The following is an 18,920-nucleotide window of genomic DNA, read 5'->3' as shown; positions in this document are numbered from 1 at the left end:
GGAATCGGCCCACAATTTTGGTAATGGACAGGGGCACTAAAAATGCCAACCACCTAGAGCCTAAGAGCTTCGGTGTAAAATACCGAACAAGAAACACGTAGCTCGTATATGCAATGGAAGTGCCTGTAACTATCCGTGCCTTGGTGGATTCTGTGCTCGTTACGGTTACACTTAAAAAAATTAATTAATGGGGTTTACGTGCCAAAACCACTTTCTGAATATGAGTCACGTCGTAATGGGGTACTCCGGAAATTTCGACCACCTGGTGTTCTTTAACCTGCACATAAGTCTAAATACCACAGGTGTTTTCGAATTTCGCCTCCATCGAAATGCGGCCGCCGTGGCCGGAATTAGATTCCCCGGCCTCGTGCTTAGCAGCCAAACGGTTACATTTAAGAGGACGCGTTAGCTAGCTGCAAACTTTGATGTATCTATTTATATAGTTATAAAACTTAGAAATGTTTTCTGTGAACATTTGCAGTAGCGATTTGAAAGAAAGCGGGCGCGCTTAGAAAACAAATGCTGTTTGTCATTAAAGAAGTAGCATGGATTCGCATAGCAAATTATTCTATAGCTATACTCAGTATGGTTGGTAGTTTTACTAGCCGTATAAACAGCTGTAAACATTCGTTTACTAAGTTAACGAGCACAATGTGGCGCGCGCATAGGCAAACATAAACGCACCTCACTCGATGAATGCCGGCACTGGCTGTCGCAACAATGTCGTGATGAAATGCGGCAGAAGCGGCGAGCGAATTCCTTTTCTTGGTTCCCATCGCTTCATTGCAAACTACATGCGCGAAAATGCCGCGTACACGAAGCCATCATCTGCCTCGCGTGGGTAGCCTTCGAACTCGCCCCCAGATAATTCTGAAGGTAGGGCACGTGTGGCCACGCTTAGCCCCATCATACGTAGCCAGGGCCTCAGTAGCAATTTGTGAGTTTGACGCTTAACCGAGAATGTGGCTACCTTTACAAACGTTTTGAAAAATTTCTAGTCCCGGTTTACTGGCAGGTCTGAAATCTCTGTGCAACCAATGAGTTTTGTCCGCTTTTTAATGTCGCTCCAAGTGCCGTTAACAAGGACCTCATGGCATCAAATAGATGTCATCCTAGAGTCAGTGGATATTACATTTTGGTTTGGAATGTTATGTCTGACGTTATGTCTGCCGCTGTGCGAATCCCAAGGAAAACGAATTCTACGTTCTCATGCACTTAGTTAGAAGCAACTGAAGCATAGCTTCAAGTGTAGGTCGTGTGGGAAATATATCAGCCGTGACGGGTTTCTGGCTTACGATCACTTGGGGCGCATGCAGTCTGCAAAAGCATAGCTTTCGAAATATGTTTCTGTTTTTCTAAGGAGGGGTCTTCTACAAGAGTTCCACTCCAATCTGAAGAAATGCTTCGAGCTACCTGAGATGCTCGGCAAATTTTAAATGCGAAAAAAAATTGACGCTAATTGCACTTTAGGAAGTGACCTCGAGTGTGTTTCAAGCAAGTTTAACCAAGCTAAACAGAAAGTGGTACGTCTTAGGTAATATCAGCAATGACAAACTCAGCAACTCAGCAATCGTGTTTTTTGAAATACGATCTGTTCGGTAATTAGCTCAGTTTGACTATGCAATTTTTTTACTCGATTTGTCAGAAAACTTCTACTCTAAAAAAAGGAAGAACTCTGCGTACAATTGCGCAAGCACTCAGTGACGTAACTTTTTTTCATTTAGTGGGATTTCGTCAAAGCCCAGAGAAAAGAACCACTTAAATGTTTACGTCATGGACAGAACTTTAATAAGCATTTCTGAACTATTTCTATAGATTTGACAATGACATTCATGGCCTAAAACAATGTTGAAATTTGAATAGGTAAACACGTGTAATTGCACTTCATAATGAACTGTAATTAACTAAGGATGAATACGAACAGTATTCCGCTGGTCGCAATTAAGCACGATGTACTCTTTTGATAGTTTAGTTTAGCTTGCGGAAAACATGAGGTATGTGGTATTTTACATAATTTCGCTACTTCCTGGAAGACTTGTTCCGCCCTTGAATCGCGTTTATCGCCGCCGGCATTTGTTACTGCGACGAAGATACTGACGGTTCCAGCACGTTCCTTCTCAACGTGCCCTGATGCGCTGTGTCCTAAGCGCCCCTCGAGCCAGAAAAATTGTCAGTCCTCTTGCAGACGTGGATTCTGAGTACTATTTTAATTAGCGCCGAAGTGTGGCCCAAATGAAACCAGCTTGAGCATGGCCAAATACGGCCAGAAATTAATTCATCCTTGTGGGTTGCTTCAGAGTACTAAAGTAGAAAGTATTTAGCGTTAATCTAGTCGAAACACTGAGGAAAGTATTTGTGAAATTGCAAGGCACACAGCGTAATTAGGGTGATAATTATTCGCTTGGGTGTGCCGTTTGAAACGGTACGCTGGAACCTGGAAGGGGAATGGTCAGCGTGTTAATTTTAAATCGCTGCCATGTACAAGCTGACACACGTATATTGATAAGCTTCTGTATTCTAATTGCCCGGCTCGTCTCCTTCCGTGTGCGCACTGCAAATGCCCTGTGCTTGAGTTCTAGCTTCCGTAATCTTACGCACACGATGCTGAAGGAGGCCCAACTCATGCCGAATGTTCGAGGGAGCTGTATACCGTTCGAGTCCACTCTGCCCGTTGGATGAAGGAAAACAAGTGCGCACACTGACAGCCTCGGTATTTCGATCACAGAGCCATGCATACCTAAACAGGGTGTTGCAGTTGACTCTTATCCATCGTATAAAAACTATTCCGGAGCACTCTGGGAGGACCCTACCAAATTCATGTTGTAGACTACTGTAACCGCTGTAACTATTGTAACTACCGTAGACTATTGTAAACTGTTGTAAGTCATCGCTGTGTGGGTGCCGCTATCTCGTGTCCCTGTCTGCTTTGCGCTGTGTCCTTCTTCCAATGAATCACCAACAAGCCCAAGCTTCCACGCTAAGTCTATTGCACACAGCCAATTTGACATTTTTTTCCATCGCTTCTGCTTTGCTGCATCGCTTGTCAAGCATAAATAACCAACTTCATGAGTATAGCGTAGAACAAAGCTTTCAATGAGAAAGTTGTGGGACGTTCTGCAAAATATGTAATTCAGCAACTTCTAACTTCCTATCTATTGCTCGGGTCTCATCTCAAATCCAAATCCAACTTCCTATATATTCTTGCGCAGTAATTTTTATGAGTCGTAAGCAGAGCCCTCGCAATAAAAAATCACATCACATGCCCGTGTGTGCGCCGCGATTGCATTGGTTTCAAGCCCGTCACGTGTGAACGAACACCGCATTTAGCCTGGGAGAGTTGCCGCTTAATTAGCTACAGGTCAGCAACACATAACTTCTCTGTGTGGTTTAGTGCAGCGATGAGCTTGTCTCCGGGCGGCTCGTAATTGCGATAAGACGAGATAGAGCCGCAGGCAATATCTGCTGTTCCTTCATACGTGGTACATGTGAGAGCACTGCAATCTCAGCTCGCACGCGGGCATGTCACGCGACTGTTTACTTTTTTTCAATGTTTCGCGGGCTTTGCCTGAGGTGTCGAACAACAAATTCACAGTACCGCCCGAAAGGCGAAGCACCGATTGCGATAGAATTAGTAGATAGCTGTACGAAGTAAGGAGAGTAGTTTTATCGGCCGTATAAACTTGTAAACATTTGCTTAGCAACTAAATTAACAATGATAGAATATGTAAGTGTGACTCAACGATGACGTAGAAAGAAGCAGACAAACCGAGAGAGCGCTGTCTTTGTGTGTCTGCTTCTTTCTACGTCCTTGTTCAGACGCGCTTACCCCTTCCGTCATCGACTGAAATCAACTAGCCCTTCACCCTGTTAACAATAAATTAACCAGCCCGGTATCACGAGCGCACAGGTAAACATGAACAAATATCGCTCAATAACAGCGGAAATTGTCTGTGAAAGGCTGGAGTTAGGAATCGCAGCCGCGAGCCAATTGAACTCCGTGCATCTGTCGCTTCTACGTGAATGGAACGTTCAAATGCGTTGAAACGCGCACTCCGCGAACCTCGCACATCGCTTTTAATATGAAGCCGGCCCGAGCGCGCAGTTTGGTCAAGTCGCAGATTGCTTTCAAGACACACGAGCACCACCAACACGTCCCTACGGCGTCCGCAAACTGACGCGCCGAAATGATTAAAGGTTGTCAGCACCACCAACACGTCCCTACGGCGTCCGCAAACTGACGCGCCGAAATGATTAAAGGTTGTCAGAGGTGTCCAGTTTATGCATTTATTTCGTATACTGAGAAGGAACACGCTTGCAAACTACGTGCGTTAAGAAACAGAAATGAAAACATTTTCGGTACTTACCAGCCGCAGTAGGCACTTCTGAAAAAGAAAAAGTACAAACGCGAAGTGTGAAGACAGTAGGACGTAAGGCTCGGGGTAAGGTTTCTTCCCGTTAAACTAACAGCGGCGGTGGCTCTATTGGGCGCGCTACACCATGGCCACTGTGGCTGCAGCACCACCAGTTTCCTGGCTTGTAGTTTACCGCCGAACACTCTGGCGACCAAGTTAGGTGTCGTCTATTCGTTGGGAGAGACCACGCAACTAACGATGGAAAGGAAAAAAAAGTGGCTGGTTGAAGTTTAATTCAAAAACAAAACGGCAGCCATCGTCCGCGATTCGCGTGGCCAACGCCGTAGTAGACGCCGCAATGTCTCCACTCTGTACGGAGCAGCGGGCGAGGGGAACATCGAGACACCCCGGCAGCAGCTGGAGAAAAACGCCCCTCCTCCATCGCCTGACCCCCCTTGCCTCGCGCGCCACCGGAGAGAACGCGCATCCAGGTGGCGTTCCTCGCTTGCGCACGCGAGATTGAACCGCGTTCGCCGATTCACCCTCGCACGCTTTCACACATAAGGAACCTCACGGCGAGGCCGACGCCGATGGTGTCGGCAAAAAAAAAAAGCCCCTGGAGTGTCCATAATTGCTATCGCAATAAAAATGACAGCTTAAGGAGTAGGGAGTTGTAACGTGCTGAGTTAGATGTTTCCTAGAACGTTCTCAAACTTGTTTTTTGTTTTGAAGTTGTGCCCTAAAATTATTTCCTGTGAAGTTCGTCAATTATTCTGGACTGAATATGCAGCAGGACGTAATACCAAAAAATAGTGTGACTTGCGTCAAATAACAGCCAACAGCGTACGTTTCGGTGCGTAGAGTGCTTGAGGTGATTTTTAAAGCTGGGCTAAAATCAACTCGGGCAACCTGTTTGTCACGACAGTTTTCGATAGTGTATTTTAATAAATAATAGGGGTGCTTGAATAATTAAATTTTGAAATATTAATTCAAATAGCGTGTAAAATTACACTTGCTTTCAAAACTTAACACTTCGGTATTTTCTAATGATCAAAACTTAACAAATACTCTGCAACAAACGACTGTTCAAGTCAAGTTACTGTTCTCCGTCTCCTAAGCAAGGTATCGTAAACTATCAGACGTATAACGACGGCAAACTTTTCAATGCAAAGCAGACATAAAATCGTTATTGCAAACTTCGTTTTGGCTGTCAGAGTGAAAGCGTGGTGCTGGCTAATACTCTCCGGATTAGATCTGGCAGTCATTCATAAATACGCGAGAATATCGAAGTGGGAAAATCGACAGCGTAGCGCAATTAATCATGCAACGTGTGAGTAATGCGGAGATTGCGGGTTCGGCTTCCACTGGCAGCAAAATAATTTTCTTGTTTTATTGCGATAGCGATTATACGGACATTCCAAGCGCACTTCTGCCGTCGGTGTCGGTGTCGCCGCCACCGTCGCCGTGAGGTTTCGCATACAGTCCAAGGGCGACAACACCGTCGTCGCGCGCCCTATACGCTTTATGTGCACGTGGAGGTGTGGAACGGGGAACCGACGGTCGCTGCTGTATCTCGTCTGCACGAAAGAGGCGAAAGCGGGCAGGAAGCGCGTAGTCTGCCCTCGTGCGCGACACAGCGAACGTTGCGAGGCACCAGAGGGGGGGGGGGAGGGGAGAGAGAGGGTAGAAGGGGCATTCTATTCCGGCTACAAATGCGCATGTGGGGGCTGCCCGCAGTCGCACGGCCGTATCTTGAGCGATCTGTGTTGGGGGCAGAATGTGTAAGTGCGTCGGCGGCTCGTAGCATCGAGCGTGCTGCGTGCTCTCGGCGCTCACTTTGCGTTGAAGCGACAGACAGCAAGAATGGCACTTCGCTCGCTGCTACTGCCGCGTTTCCTCATTCCATCGTTTTGAAAGCGAGTTCCCGCGGTCATCGAGTATGATTTGTTCATGTTTGCGGTTGCGCGCGTGACAGTATAGTTGGTAATTTAGTTAGTATGCCTACGTTTACAAGTTTACGAGGCAGATAAAACTACTGTCATTACTTGTGTAGCTGTCCATTCAATTGCTATCGCAATCGATGCAGTGCCTTTCGGGCAAACTGCGACATTTTTCCTTCAATTTTATTGATCTCGAGCAAATAACTTTTACACTTCAATCCGGAATTAAAAATAATTTGCGCTATGTGTTCTTTTTTGCATTATTTGTTGTCTTCAGAAAGTTGTAAATTATGAAAATCAGGCCCCTTGTTTCCCTCTCTCTTTCTTTACATGACAAGCTGTTATTTTTTACTTCTGGTTTGCCAAGGCATGTGTGGAGTACAGTCTTTAGTATTGTGGCAGTTTCATCCTCTGCGCAACTGCCAGTAACGTTTTCCTTGTAATGGGTCCTTTATTGCGTGTACGGTAAGCAAATATTTCAGCAGCATTCTTCTATTTTTTCTCCTGCAAATTGCCATATATTTTCCAGCTATTTATTTAACGTCAACGTTCTTTTTTCCTGCAAACCTAATCATGCAGCAACTTGTCATTCTTAGAAACCTGGTTTGCAAGCAGGCTCTGAAGATGTGGAGCAGATGGTCCTGCAGGTATTTTAATAATCATTATTGCGATCTTGTGCCCCTTCTTTTTTCCTTTCTAAAGAGTAGTAGCAGGATATAGAGCACGCTAGCCCAGGCGGAGCTCTCTGCCAATCGTTCAACAAAATGTCCCTTTACCTCTCTCTCTCTCTCGTGTGCCTAAAAGAGATCCTAGTTGTCCGTGATAGTTGGCCGTCTATTTTTCTCTTGTCAGTACAAGCGTGTTATCTAATTATACCGAAATAAATATTCCTGCTGTAAATAAACGCGTCTGCGTTTGACTATTCCGCATTCGATAATTACTATTCTTATTTGATTCGTATTTTATAATGTTGATTTCCGCAGACTAAATCGACGGAATAAAAAAAAAACAACATTATCCGTAGTTGGAATTACAGTTCCCCAATTTTATGACGTAATTGCATGTATTTGTAGTTTGCTGCGCGGCACTTCTCCTCACCAGTTATTAATGTCAGTCAGCCAGGTTTCACGGTGCCGTCATTGTGTCGTCATTGTGTCGTTAACTCAGGCGCGGAAATGATTAAAGGTTGTCAAAGGTGTCTAAGTATATGCAATTGTTTCGTATACTGAGAAGGAACAGGTTTGCAAACTACGTGCATTAAGAAGCGGAAAAGAAAACATGGTCGGTACTTACCACCCGAAGGGGCCACTTCTGAAGAAGAAAAAGAATGTACAAACGCCAATTGTGAAGACAGTAGGACGTAAGGCTCGGGGTACGATTTCTTCCCGTTAAACTAACAGCGGGGCTGGCTCTATTGGGCGCGCTACACTACGGTCCATTATGGCTCCAACACCGCCAGTTTCCAGCGTTCTGTAGGAGTTTACCGCCTTACACATTCTGGCGGCCAAGTTAGCTGCTGTCTATTCGTTGGGAGGGACCACGCAACTAGCAACGCAAAGGAAAAAAAATGGCAGGTGGAAGTTTAAATCGAAAACAAAATGACAGCCATATCGCTTTGAAAAAAATTAGGGTAGCGAATTTATAGTCGAGATACTGAGATAAAAACAGAGTTCGCAGGCCATTTAATGCGTAGGCCGGATGAGCGGTATTCCATTAGAGTTACCTCATAGGTGCCGACGGAAAAAACTGGCAGCCGAGGGCAACAGGGAATTAGGTGGCGTGATGCAATTAGCAAATTAGCCGGCGTGCGATACTGCCAGTTTTTCTAAGACAGGGTAACTGCGTGGAGATCGTAGAGAGAGGCCTTTGTCATGTAGTTGATGTACAATGAGTTGGTGAAGATGCGGGTACTGGTAGTGAATTTTCAAGAATATTTGTTTCATAAGGTGGAGGGGAAAAAGAGTAGAACAGCTCTTCAGTGATGCCTCACTAAGGGCTGTCACGAATCAACGAGTACTTTCAAAGGTCCCACGACCGCGTACTCGATGTTTTCGCCAAGAGTTATCACCAGAAAAAAAAAAAAGAAACAAAACCTAGAGTGGACCGAGAGGTAAGCATGTGTGAGACATATGACGTAAATCGCTCTGCTATTTTGTCACATTGTAGTGACGGTGAAAAACGACGCACTGCCAAAACCGAGTTACGAATTTAACACTTTATTACGTGAACTTCTTCCCAGTAACGAAAATAGTAATGCTCAAGCAGAACGATAGCGGCGAGAAAAGTCGGCGATCGTCAAAAATCGACTCTGCAGGTCAAGCACATCGGCTTTTATACATGACTCGTCAAAGGTTCCAACATAGTCGGTGGTGCGTGCGTGTCTTCCAGAAAGTACTGCACAATTCGTGTCGCACATATAAGCTGTATAAACAACGTGCGGCAAGAACGTACAAAGCGGGTAGAATGTACGATATTAGAGTAAGCTCAATATAATGCTGGCGCGTCTCGGGCCGAGAAATAACATTACTTTGTTAGCGCGTGAAATGCAGTCGACGGGAAAAAAACAATAGATACGTAAACGTGTGAATGTAACACTGCAGGGTTTCATAGCCAAAAGCATTTCCTCTGAAAACACTGAAGCTCTCGCCTTGCGAGGCGTTATTTTCGGGCGAATAGCTTTGCGAATACTTTTGCCAAATTTCGCGCGACAAGTGGTATCTACGTCGGCGTGAGCTTGTTACAGCGTACCTGACAAAGTGTTATAAGAGGGTTTGCTTGACATTTCGCCAAGAATGATTCCGCTCGCAGGCGGCACTTAGGCCGGCGACTGGGTGAAATCGCTTGAAATATCGCGACTTTGACTTTTGAGCAGTTTGACCGATATCACCCGGGGCGAGAGCAGCCTGCCCGTCCGAACGCCGAAATGAAAATGCATCATCCTTGTTACCGTTCTCGTACGTCTGCTGCTCGATCAGTTATTAGAACCTAAACTTACCATAACCGTATTGCGACCTCAAGCTCTTGAGCCGCTGATTGGCTTAACAGCATTGTGAGTCCAGTCACAAGCTGAAAAATCGGCCACTGAATGACTTCAAGAAATCATTAAGTTTATGTCTAAAGCGGTCACTTGGGACTTCGTAGAGCCACATTTATGAATGTGTGGCTTTCATTGAACACACCGGCGTCCTGCGTTCGTCACGTTAAATCTCGCGCGAATGAAAGCTCCAGAAAAAGTGGTCGTACGAAAGTGAGGTTACGTGGCTCATTTCGAATTTCTTTTGCGTGTCTCTATTGCACGTGAAAAAAAATCATTTTATTATGTTGAAGGCTTAGGCTAACTGCTGAAGACTTTGTCTAAAAAGAAATAGAAGACGACAGGGCAGTGTGGTAGTGCTTCTTCGTATGTTATGTCTCGTTGGATTATTCCTAAATTAGTCACATACTAAACCACCACTTCTCTCTGGTCTTTGAGTTTTCCATAACCAATTTTCTTACAGAAACGACGACAAAATCAACACGGGTAGAAAGGTTTATGGATGGATGGGTGGGGTAATAACGCTCACGCTGCTGTCATTTACAAAGTTATTGTTGCTAATTCAACTTCCGCATTCCTGCATCGCGTGTTGCATATAAAAAACTTGCTGGTGCAGGACAATGTTTAGTTTAAAGCAGAACTAATTAATCGTCGTGTAGAAATTGTAATTGCTGCACCGACGTGTGTTTTACTTACCCGGCTGCGGCGCCTCCGGCATTACTTGCTCCCCTAAGGAAAAAGAAAACAAAATCGGTCAGTGCCTATTCGCGGTATCACGCATTGCAAAGTTGTTTAGGCAGCCATTGCATTGAATACTTCAAAGGCAGCTGAAAAATGTCTAATCAAGACAGGGTTATTGAATTATTAATATATATAATTTTATGTGAAAACGATCAGCCATATGTACTTAACGTCGTTAGCACATTATAAAACTCATGTCTTTTGCTAACTACATTGCATGCAAATAACGTTAAATATTATTTAGAAAAACGTTCTCTTAGGAAAGTGACCATTAGCAAGTTTGAGATTTTAATTTTAGATTCTTGTGTATCGCATCTAAATTCCAATACTTGAAATGCATACGGCCAGCAACCAGTCATGGCGGATTCAACTTCCGCCAGAGGTCTGCTGGACTCAAAAGTGCTTAAAAGGAAGAGGTGATGCCTTAAATGCTTCCGCGAAAAACTCCGACCACGTGCTGTTAGCAATATAATTTTATACTAGACGATATAAGACGTTCTGGAGGAAGCATTCTAAAGCCAGTAATTTCTAACAAGCGTTTATTATGGGCAAATCAATAGCGAATAAACTAAAATTTCCCAAAGCCGTAGTGCGCAATGCCGCGCTTCCCTAACTTTCGCCATCAACACCAAATTACAAGGACATCGACCAATGAAGGAAAGAGATATATAGAAATGGGGGCCGGGAATTGTGCGAGTATACCGCCAACCCGGCTTGTAGACTTCGAGTGCTGCCATTCCCCATTTCAAGCGGAGCTTGTATTGGATCGCTTGTGGCATTGTCGTGGTCATGCCAAAAAAAGAACAGTTGCTCCAGAGCAGAGTAGCTGCGGGAAAGGGTGGTTTGATGAGTTGACAGCTGCGCCGGTGCCGGAGTGTGAATCATTAGCTAGCACGCCAGCTGCCTAGGCGCGCGCTCCCGCCACGCGCGACCAATCAGAACGGTTTCGCTTCCGCCGGAGGGGGAAAGAGCCGGAGGTGGCTTCGCGCGCGCTTCGCCGGCTTCCTTTCCGTTCAGTTCAGTCGCGGAAAACTGATGGTACGGCTACCCTTAGTGCGTTACCCCGAGTAACGGGCAGCGTTCGACGAGTGGTGACGGGAACTCGCCCGTGAAAGGGCTCTGTCTCTGGAAAGGGAACTCGCCCGTGAAAGCAGCTGGATCTTCAGAGCGCCGATCCAGCTGTTGGAGCCCCCCGAACTCGGGCAATCCGACAGCAACGAGGAGATCCCGAGCTGAGGAAGCGGGAGGCCGAAGCCATCCGGCACCATTACCTGTGGCTTACATAACCGTGACGAAGGTCAAGTGCACGCAGGACAAGCTCCGCTCACCCCTATTTTCCGGTAGGGGCAGGGTTGGCCATTTTTTATTGCTATTAGCATTCTTTAGTATTTTCACCCACTTAGTGGTATGCCGGTATGTATATACTTATTTATGTATAAGTATGTCCGCACATAACCTCTCTCCCGCCAACATGAGTCATGGGTTGTCGAAGTTAAATGGGCAGACTATCGGGCTGCTGTGCTGAGGAAGCCATGTTCAAAACCCACCATTGTACAAGTTAGGTTAACTAAATATGCATCGCTAGATATGTGCCGCCTTTCATAATAATTAAAATGTGAAGCATATTTTCAACAATTAAGCAGCAGCCATCAGATACATTGCTAATACGACAAAAGTTGCCAATCAGCTATAAATAATGGATTCATTTCCATTGTCCCTGTCAGTGTGGTGGAAAACATTGCTACATGAGTTAAAAGTACGGCTTCGTGCAACAAAGACGTCGTTCTTTTGTGTTCGCGCTGTTTAGGAAATGCAGTCAGCCAGGATTGATATGGGAAGTGTAGTACAGACTACTGCGAGAAAATAATGGTATTACTCGTAAGATTTATTTATTCACACGTTCAAATTTATTTAACAGCATCACCTTTACGTAGAACTGCACAAATTCTGCATCCATAGGAAATCGCAATGTGGAAGCACAACTGACGTTCAATTTGAGGCGCATGTTTCTTCCTTTAAGTAAAGGTACTCAATCTCAAACCAGTATTAGAAGTATGTCACGAATGACGGGCAAAGCGCTTGCGAACTTGGGCAGAATATGCGACGAAGACGACGGCGGCAGTCGGTGAAACAAAGTTGGGAGCATGTTTTGGAAGCGTGATGCGTGAAGAACGTTAAGTGTGGGAATATGAAGGAAAAGGGAAGTCGAAGGGCAGATGAGTGACCATTGCTGACGTGGTACAGGCGCATCGCCAGCTGTGCTCTGGGTTCACCGGACACCCAGTCCAGAGAGTCTGGGAGTTCGCCGGCGACAACTCCGGCTGTTGAGCCCCAGCTACGTTGTCGTGGCAGTTCTCTACGGTCTCTGTCCAGTTCTGTGAATCTGTCAGCTGACATCGCCCATTGTGGTGGAAGCAATAATCGGGCCACATCGTCCAGCCGGCGCACAACTGAATACCACCCCTACCTGTGCCACGTTGATCACGGATGCATTGCCGCCACTGTAGAAACGATCTCCATGAAGTGACAGCGACAGAAGGCCTGCATCACGTCGGAGTTTCAACAGCGTCGTCTTGTGATACATCGGACCGGCTATCGCTGTGTCGCATATTCCGAATTGCCCATGTATGTTGTTGCACATGCCCAGTTCAAGCTGTCGACGCGGCAAGACAACGCGTCAAAAGTTCGCGTTAGACGGAAAACTATGATTTTACCTTAGAGAAACATGGCAAGAACCCCTGTCGCTGTGAATATTTGTGGATATCTACATTTGTGCAATCAGCATTCGATCACTGTGTAAACACATATTTAAACGCTGAAACGCGGCACGATTGAAGTGCGTATGCACCCAGGCTGCATACACGCAGCCAGCTCTCGCGCTTTCCCTCTGAACATGCTGCCTCGTCTAACACTGCCGCACCGAAGTCCCCTTGGGGCGAACTTGTGAATGTCTAATCAGACAACACTGGCTGAATTTACACGACGGGTGTTCGACTCCGCCGACCACAGCACAAGTTAATTTTTTTTTTGTCACAGAAGATGGGCACAGTGGCCGAGGTACAGCGACTCTATTTGGCGTCATAGTCGATCATGGAATAGCGGCAAATACCTAATTACACAGAGGTAGAGATTCAGATCAGTCTAAAAGACGATCGTTGAAAAGCAACCCACATCCCGAGTGATCCAAGTTGAAATTAAGCAGGATAATTGAAAAGCGACATATGCCTTGTTGGTATATAACCCGCCGTGGTTGCTCAGTGGCTATGGTGTTGGGCTGCTGAGCACGAGGTCGCGGGATCGAATCCCGGCCACGGCGGCCGCATTTCGATGGGGGCGAAATGCGAAAACACCCGTGTGCTTAGATTTAGGTGCACGTTAAAGAACCCCAGGTGGTCAAAATTTCCGGAGTCCTCCACTACGGCGTGCCTCATAATCAGAAAGTGGTTTTGGCACGTAAAACCCCAAATATTATATTATTATTATTGTTGGTATACCGTGTAGTACATACCGAGTGACCTACCTTCGCGTTAATGTGCTTCATGAAGTGCAAATATTTAGTTGCTCCTACCCAGTGACATAACTTGACATCAAAAGGGTTCATCGAAATGGGGCACACATTTATTCACATACTCAATAATCCATGTTTGCGGTGAACGAGGTTAATTGAAAGAAGCAGATAAGAAGCGGCACATATCCAGCAACACAACTTCCCGTGAATCTGCTTCACTTACGAGCGACACAAATAAAATGTCATGTACTCATGACCTAAGTTAGTCCCACCATTAGCTTCAAACTGGTTTCCCTCTTCACAAAGCAGCCCGATGATGTCAGATTAAAGCATGGACCACTGGGTGACCCAAGGTTCTGCTAAAATTGTTCATGGAAGAACAGCCGCAGTGGTTACTCAGTGGCTACGATGTTGGGCTGCTGAGCACGAGGTCGCGGGGTCAATTCCTCGCCACGAGGGCCGCGTTTCAATGGGGGCGAAATGCGAAAACACCTCTGTACTTAGATCAATGTGCAGGTTAAAGAACTCCAGGTGCTCGAAATTTCTGGAGTCCTCGGTTACGGCGTGCCTCATAATCACAGAGTGCTTTTGGCACTTTAAACGCCATGTTATTTTCCGTTGAACAACAGCACATATCCAGTTGCATTTGTCCAGTGACCCAAATTAAGAATAATTTTTTTGAAATGGGGCACACCTATAGTTGAACGTACCCATTAGCCAATGTTGGTACGAACGAAGTTCAATGAAAGAAACTGACTATAGTGATGGGGCCCTTCACTCTAACCATAGCCGCCGACCCAGAACCTTTGTAATAGCGAACGCTACTGTTTGGTTTCATGGCGTCGCTGAAGAGCTTCTGGTTTGTCTTTGGGAGGTTCTGGGCTTCGATCGCTTTGTGGTTTTTTTAAAGGATGGCTGCATTTTCTTTTGTCATTTCAATTTCGACCTGCTTGTTGTTTTGTCCTGAGCTTCACTACCATGCCTGACACGGAAGTCTTGTACCAAGGGCAGCGAATCAACCTGATGCGTAGCCCAGCAGAAGGGAGTAGGGGCTTTCGGTAGATGTTGCTTTAGCGGCCTCAGACGTAAGAATAATGATGCGTTTTCACGCTGTTACTTTGCCCGTAGTTGAGATGGCTCCCACACTTCCTTCCTTCATTGACTAGCAAAACTACGTTCACATAACATGCGACGGAATAAAAAGAGGGACCCTGAGTTTATCGAGTAGACGATGATGGAGCCCCACTATATAGCATATGGCCACTCTCTACTTTAGGACTGGACTACGAGGACGAAGGAGTTAGTGGTTGCTACTGTGGAATAGTATACAGACGGTCGCTCCAATCTGACTGGTTTGCGCTTTCCTCTCACGAAGGTATAACTATTAAGGCGTGCGCCGTCTCCGTACTGAGTTCCTAATTAAAAAGCAGCACATGAGTGGCAAATAGCCTGTTACACAAGTTCACGTGAAGCGGCTTAATTTACGAGAGACACGAACGGACGCAAACGCAATGCCACATTCCCATCACTCAACTAGGCCCGACAATTGGCCCTACAAATGGGCCCGGGGATCCCGAACCCTCCCCCTCCCTTAAATTCAGCGGCATACCCTCCCCGCCTCGCCCCCCACGCCACCGCTTCTCACACACATTCTTTAAGCGCCGCCATATTAATCTTGACACTTGAGACTTGACAGCTAGGCGGCGGAAATTTTGCTGGCTCTTTCATTGCTTTTCGAACGCGGTAGTTATAAGCGTCTCTTAGGGTGTGAAGGCCAGTTTTCTCGCCGATTTGTTGTCCGCGTGAATAACTCGAGGTGCGTTTAGTTATCACAATCTATTCAGCGGTCACCTGCTTCTGTTGCTTCGCTAGGTCAACCTTCTTTGGTTACACTGATCCAGGGACCAGGGAAGGGATTCGGCTCGTAGTGAACTGGTCTCTATACTTGTGGAACGAGTTGCGGCCGGAAAAAGCGCCAGTTGCGTTTAACTTTTACTTTTGCGTCATAATTTCCTCGAGTGAAGGCTTGCCGCGACGCTGGCAGATCCTTAGAACCATATACCCTCGATGTGGGTTAGATAATCTGTAAAATTAGATAATGCGTAACTGTGTCCCATATCTACGCCCTGCAATAACCCTTTTACCCATAACTAGTATGACTGTAACCCATTACTTCGTCTGGTTTTTCCCTAAATGTACAGCACTTTTCGTGCAATATTGGCACCTGAAATCAAGATTCCAAAAGAGTTTCTAAATTAGGCGATATAGTAAGGGAGAGAACTAAGGCAACAGTCGAACAGGAAGGAGAAGCGAAAATTAACAAACTCAACATCGTTGGTAAAGTATTTATGGATCAACATCCTTTTATTAAAAAAGAAGTAGAGAAAACACCGCCGGAAGTGGACAACAATTCCGTGTGTTTTGAATTACGCTTTTACATTTCTCCGCGTGACGTAGCCATTGGCTGCTGTGTTGGTGTGGGTGTTTTTATAACCTTCCGCAGTGGGCGCAGTACGTCCAGAAGCGCAGCGCCCTGCACTCTACGCGGTTGTACGGGACAGGCGCCCACGAATCCTTACTGAACTTCGCAAATAACAATACAAGTTAGTTTAGGCACTTAACTAGGTAGAGCAGTAAACGAGGGATCCAAGAATACCCTCGGATTGTTCCCCAAATATATATTTCTCTATAATTCTTGCAGCGTTATTTAATAGCAACGCTGCTAGAAATCCTTATTATACACTTTCGCTTGTTTGTTTGTTCTTGGCAATGTTCTTCCGGTGCTCCTTTCAGGCGCGAGTTCATTTGATGTGGTTCCTTGTTTTCCAAATAAAGGAGAGGTGTATCTCACAGGCGTACCTGTGAGACACCTCATTTCATTTCTCTATTGCGGGTTTACGCGTCTTTATTACAAATGGTGGGCATCATACCCATTTGTATAACTTAAGGTACCCCACCTCTCATTTGTATAGAAACGTTACCTCGGTTTGCTCCCCCCCCGCCCCCCCAAAAAAAGTAAGAAACAAATCCTCGGTACGTGCCTGCCATGAACCTAAGTATGCCGGATGACGTTTAGAGACACGGACAGACACAGAGACAGCCTCAGGAAAGTGCACGAAGCACCGTAAGAACGCTGCTTGTTCGCCTAGCCAAAGCATTCGCACAAGTATCGTTCCCGAGACACCCATGGTCCATGGCCGGTAGCTTCGGTGGACAACAGATACGTTTTCAGCTTTGATTAGCACACTTACTGAACACGCGCCGCTTGCCGGCGGTAACGCTTGCGAACGGCATGGCGCAAGCGATATATACATGGCAAACTCGCGGAATACACACGACACTCACCCATTTTTGCAGCGGGCCGGCCTAGTTGGGCTGCTACCGGTGCTTCGCCTTCTTCTTCTGGTGATTTCAAGCAACTGCTAGGACTTAGTGATGATTGCTGCTAAAAGGGTAAAAACCCACTGTGGTGTATAGGTAAGGTATGTGCTGGTAGCACGAGAACTAGACAAAATATGTAAATGTAAATACAAAAGAAGCTGGGCATATGCCAAATGAAGTAATGCGTAATACAGCGGTCAACCTTCCAAAAAGGAACAGATGGAAAGTAAAGAAAACACAAGAGACAGCAAACAAGTGTGATCAAGTAAATTTATTCAAAAAACTCTCCTTATTCTACGTCTTGTGCTCCGAACGTGTGCCACAAGCCCACTACTGGAGATGGGCCAAGACCCTCGCTCGGTGGTGGTGGTAACAACTTTATTGACACTCTGCTCAGTTATGACCTGGCAGGCCCGAGTCCTAGAATGGCCCCTCACGAGGAGCGACCCTTTCGGCCCAGGCCACGAGGGCTTTTTGTCGTTTTTCATCCGGCGTTCTGAGCAGCTCCTCCCACGTTTGTTGTGAGGGAGCTGGCAGGAGCGACCTGGGAGGGGGTAAGCCCGCGCACCCCCAAAGAATGTGATTTTGGGCAGCCAATGTTTGATTTGTACAATTTTGACATATTGGGTTCCATTGCTCGTCGGTAATTATGGCGAGCCAATGTGGACTGGGGAACGACTTAGTTTGGATTCGACGCAGGATTGAGGCTTGCGTTTGGAGGCGGGTAGATTCGCCTTTTTTGCTTGTAGTAGTTTGTTATCTCGTGGTATGTCGTCGGTGCCTCATCCATGGGATCCGAGTCCGAGGGGCACACCTCCCGGTTGATTAGACCTGGGCTACCCAGTGCGCCTCCTCATTCACTTGATTGCCCGAATGGGCAGTGACCCATACGAGTTCTACAGTATTTTCATTTGTAATGTCCCGTAGGACTCGCGCTGCCCAGACGCCTATGCTGCCTCTCGAAAAGTTGACTATTGCCATTTTTGAGTCGCTTATGATAGTTTGCACGGAGGGATTCATGATGGCCAAAGCAATGGCAGTCTCTTCCGCTTCCACGGTGGACACTGTTTTTATGGTCGCGGCATTGAGGATACTTCCCTCTCTGGTCACGACGCTCACTACGTAAGTTTGCTTTGCTGCATGGACATAAGCGGTGTGCTGGTTGCTTTTGTACCTTTCTTGAAGGGCCTTGGCTCTGGCAGACCGCCTCTTGTCGTGTCTCCCAGGGAGCATGTTCTTGGGTAACGGTTTTATAACCAAACGGCGTTTGACCACACCTAGTAATGTTGTTCTTCCTGCTGAATTCATAGCGGGATTCAGCCCGACTTTACTTAGAATGACCCTGCCAGTTGCGGTGCTGGAGAGTCGTTCACGTCGGGCTGTATTATGGGCCTCCACGAGTTCGTCTAGGGTATTGTATATACCTAGCTCAAGTAATCGTTCAGTGTTCGCGTACGTCGGGAGACCAAGGGCAGCTTTATAAGCTGTGCGAATGACGCTGTTAACATTTTCCTTGTCAGAAAGGGGGAGGTGGTAGTAAGGGAAGGAATACACGATTCGACTGATAAGGAAAGCCTGCGTCAGATGGCAGGTATCGGCCTCCTTCATACCGCGGTGTCGTGTGGCTACTCGTCTGATTAGGCCAGATATTTGGCGGGCTGTCGTCTGTAATCAGACTTGTTACTGTTGTCGTCGTCGACTTTGCTGGCGTCGTTTTGTTCATGTGTTTTTTTATGTAGGAAGTTGAAAGCTAGGATTCCCAAGGGCAGGCGATCCCGAAATATTAATCACACTGCTGAAGCAATAAAATTGAAGAAAAACAGCATCAGACAAACCGTCGGAGAACCGATCACGATATGTATCTCGACATCGCATTGACGCAATGTAACGACACACAGCACTCCCACCGCCGAATTGTGTCGTATATGAGACATAGAAGATGAGAAAAAAAACTGCTATGGTAC

At 46.3% G+C, this 18,920-nt stretch overlaps 1 protein-coding gene across 1 annotated transcript in view; it reads right to left on the bottom strand.

The window, feature by feature from the left end:
• The window catches only part of LOC142588834 (uncharacterized), a 31,662-nt gene extending 30,755 nt beyond the window's left edge, over positions 1-907 (bottom strand). The window contains exon 1 of the mRNA XM_075700654.1: positions 816-907. Within this exon, the coding sequence (XP_075556769.1) occupies positions 816-907 (92 nt within the window). The remainder of the gene's footprint in view (positions 1-815) is intronic.
• Positions 908-18,920: the final 18,013 nt, after the last annotated feature.

This window comes from Dermacentor variabilis, chromosome 7 (genome assembly GCF_050947875.1).
Source record: "Dermacentor variabilis isolate Ectoservices chromosome 7, ASM5094787v1, whole genome shotgun sequence".
NCBI classification, from domain to species: Eukaryota; Metazoa; Arthropoda; class Arachnida; order Ixodida; family Ixodidae; genus Dermacentor; species Dermacentor variabilis.
Note: the sequence above shows the minus strand (reverse complement) of the source record. Positions and strands in the feature narration are given on the sequence as shown.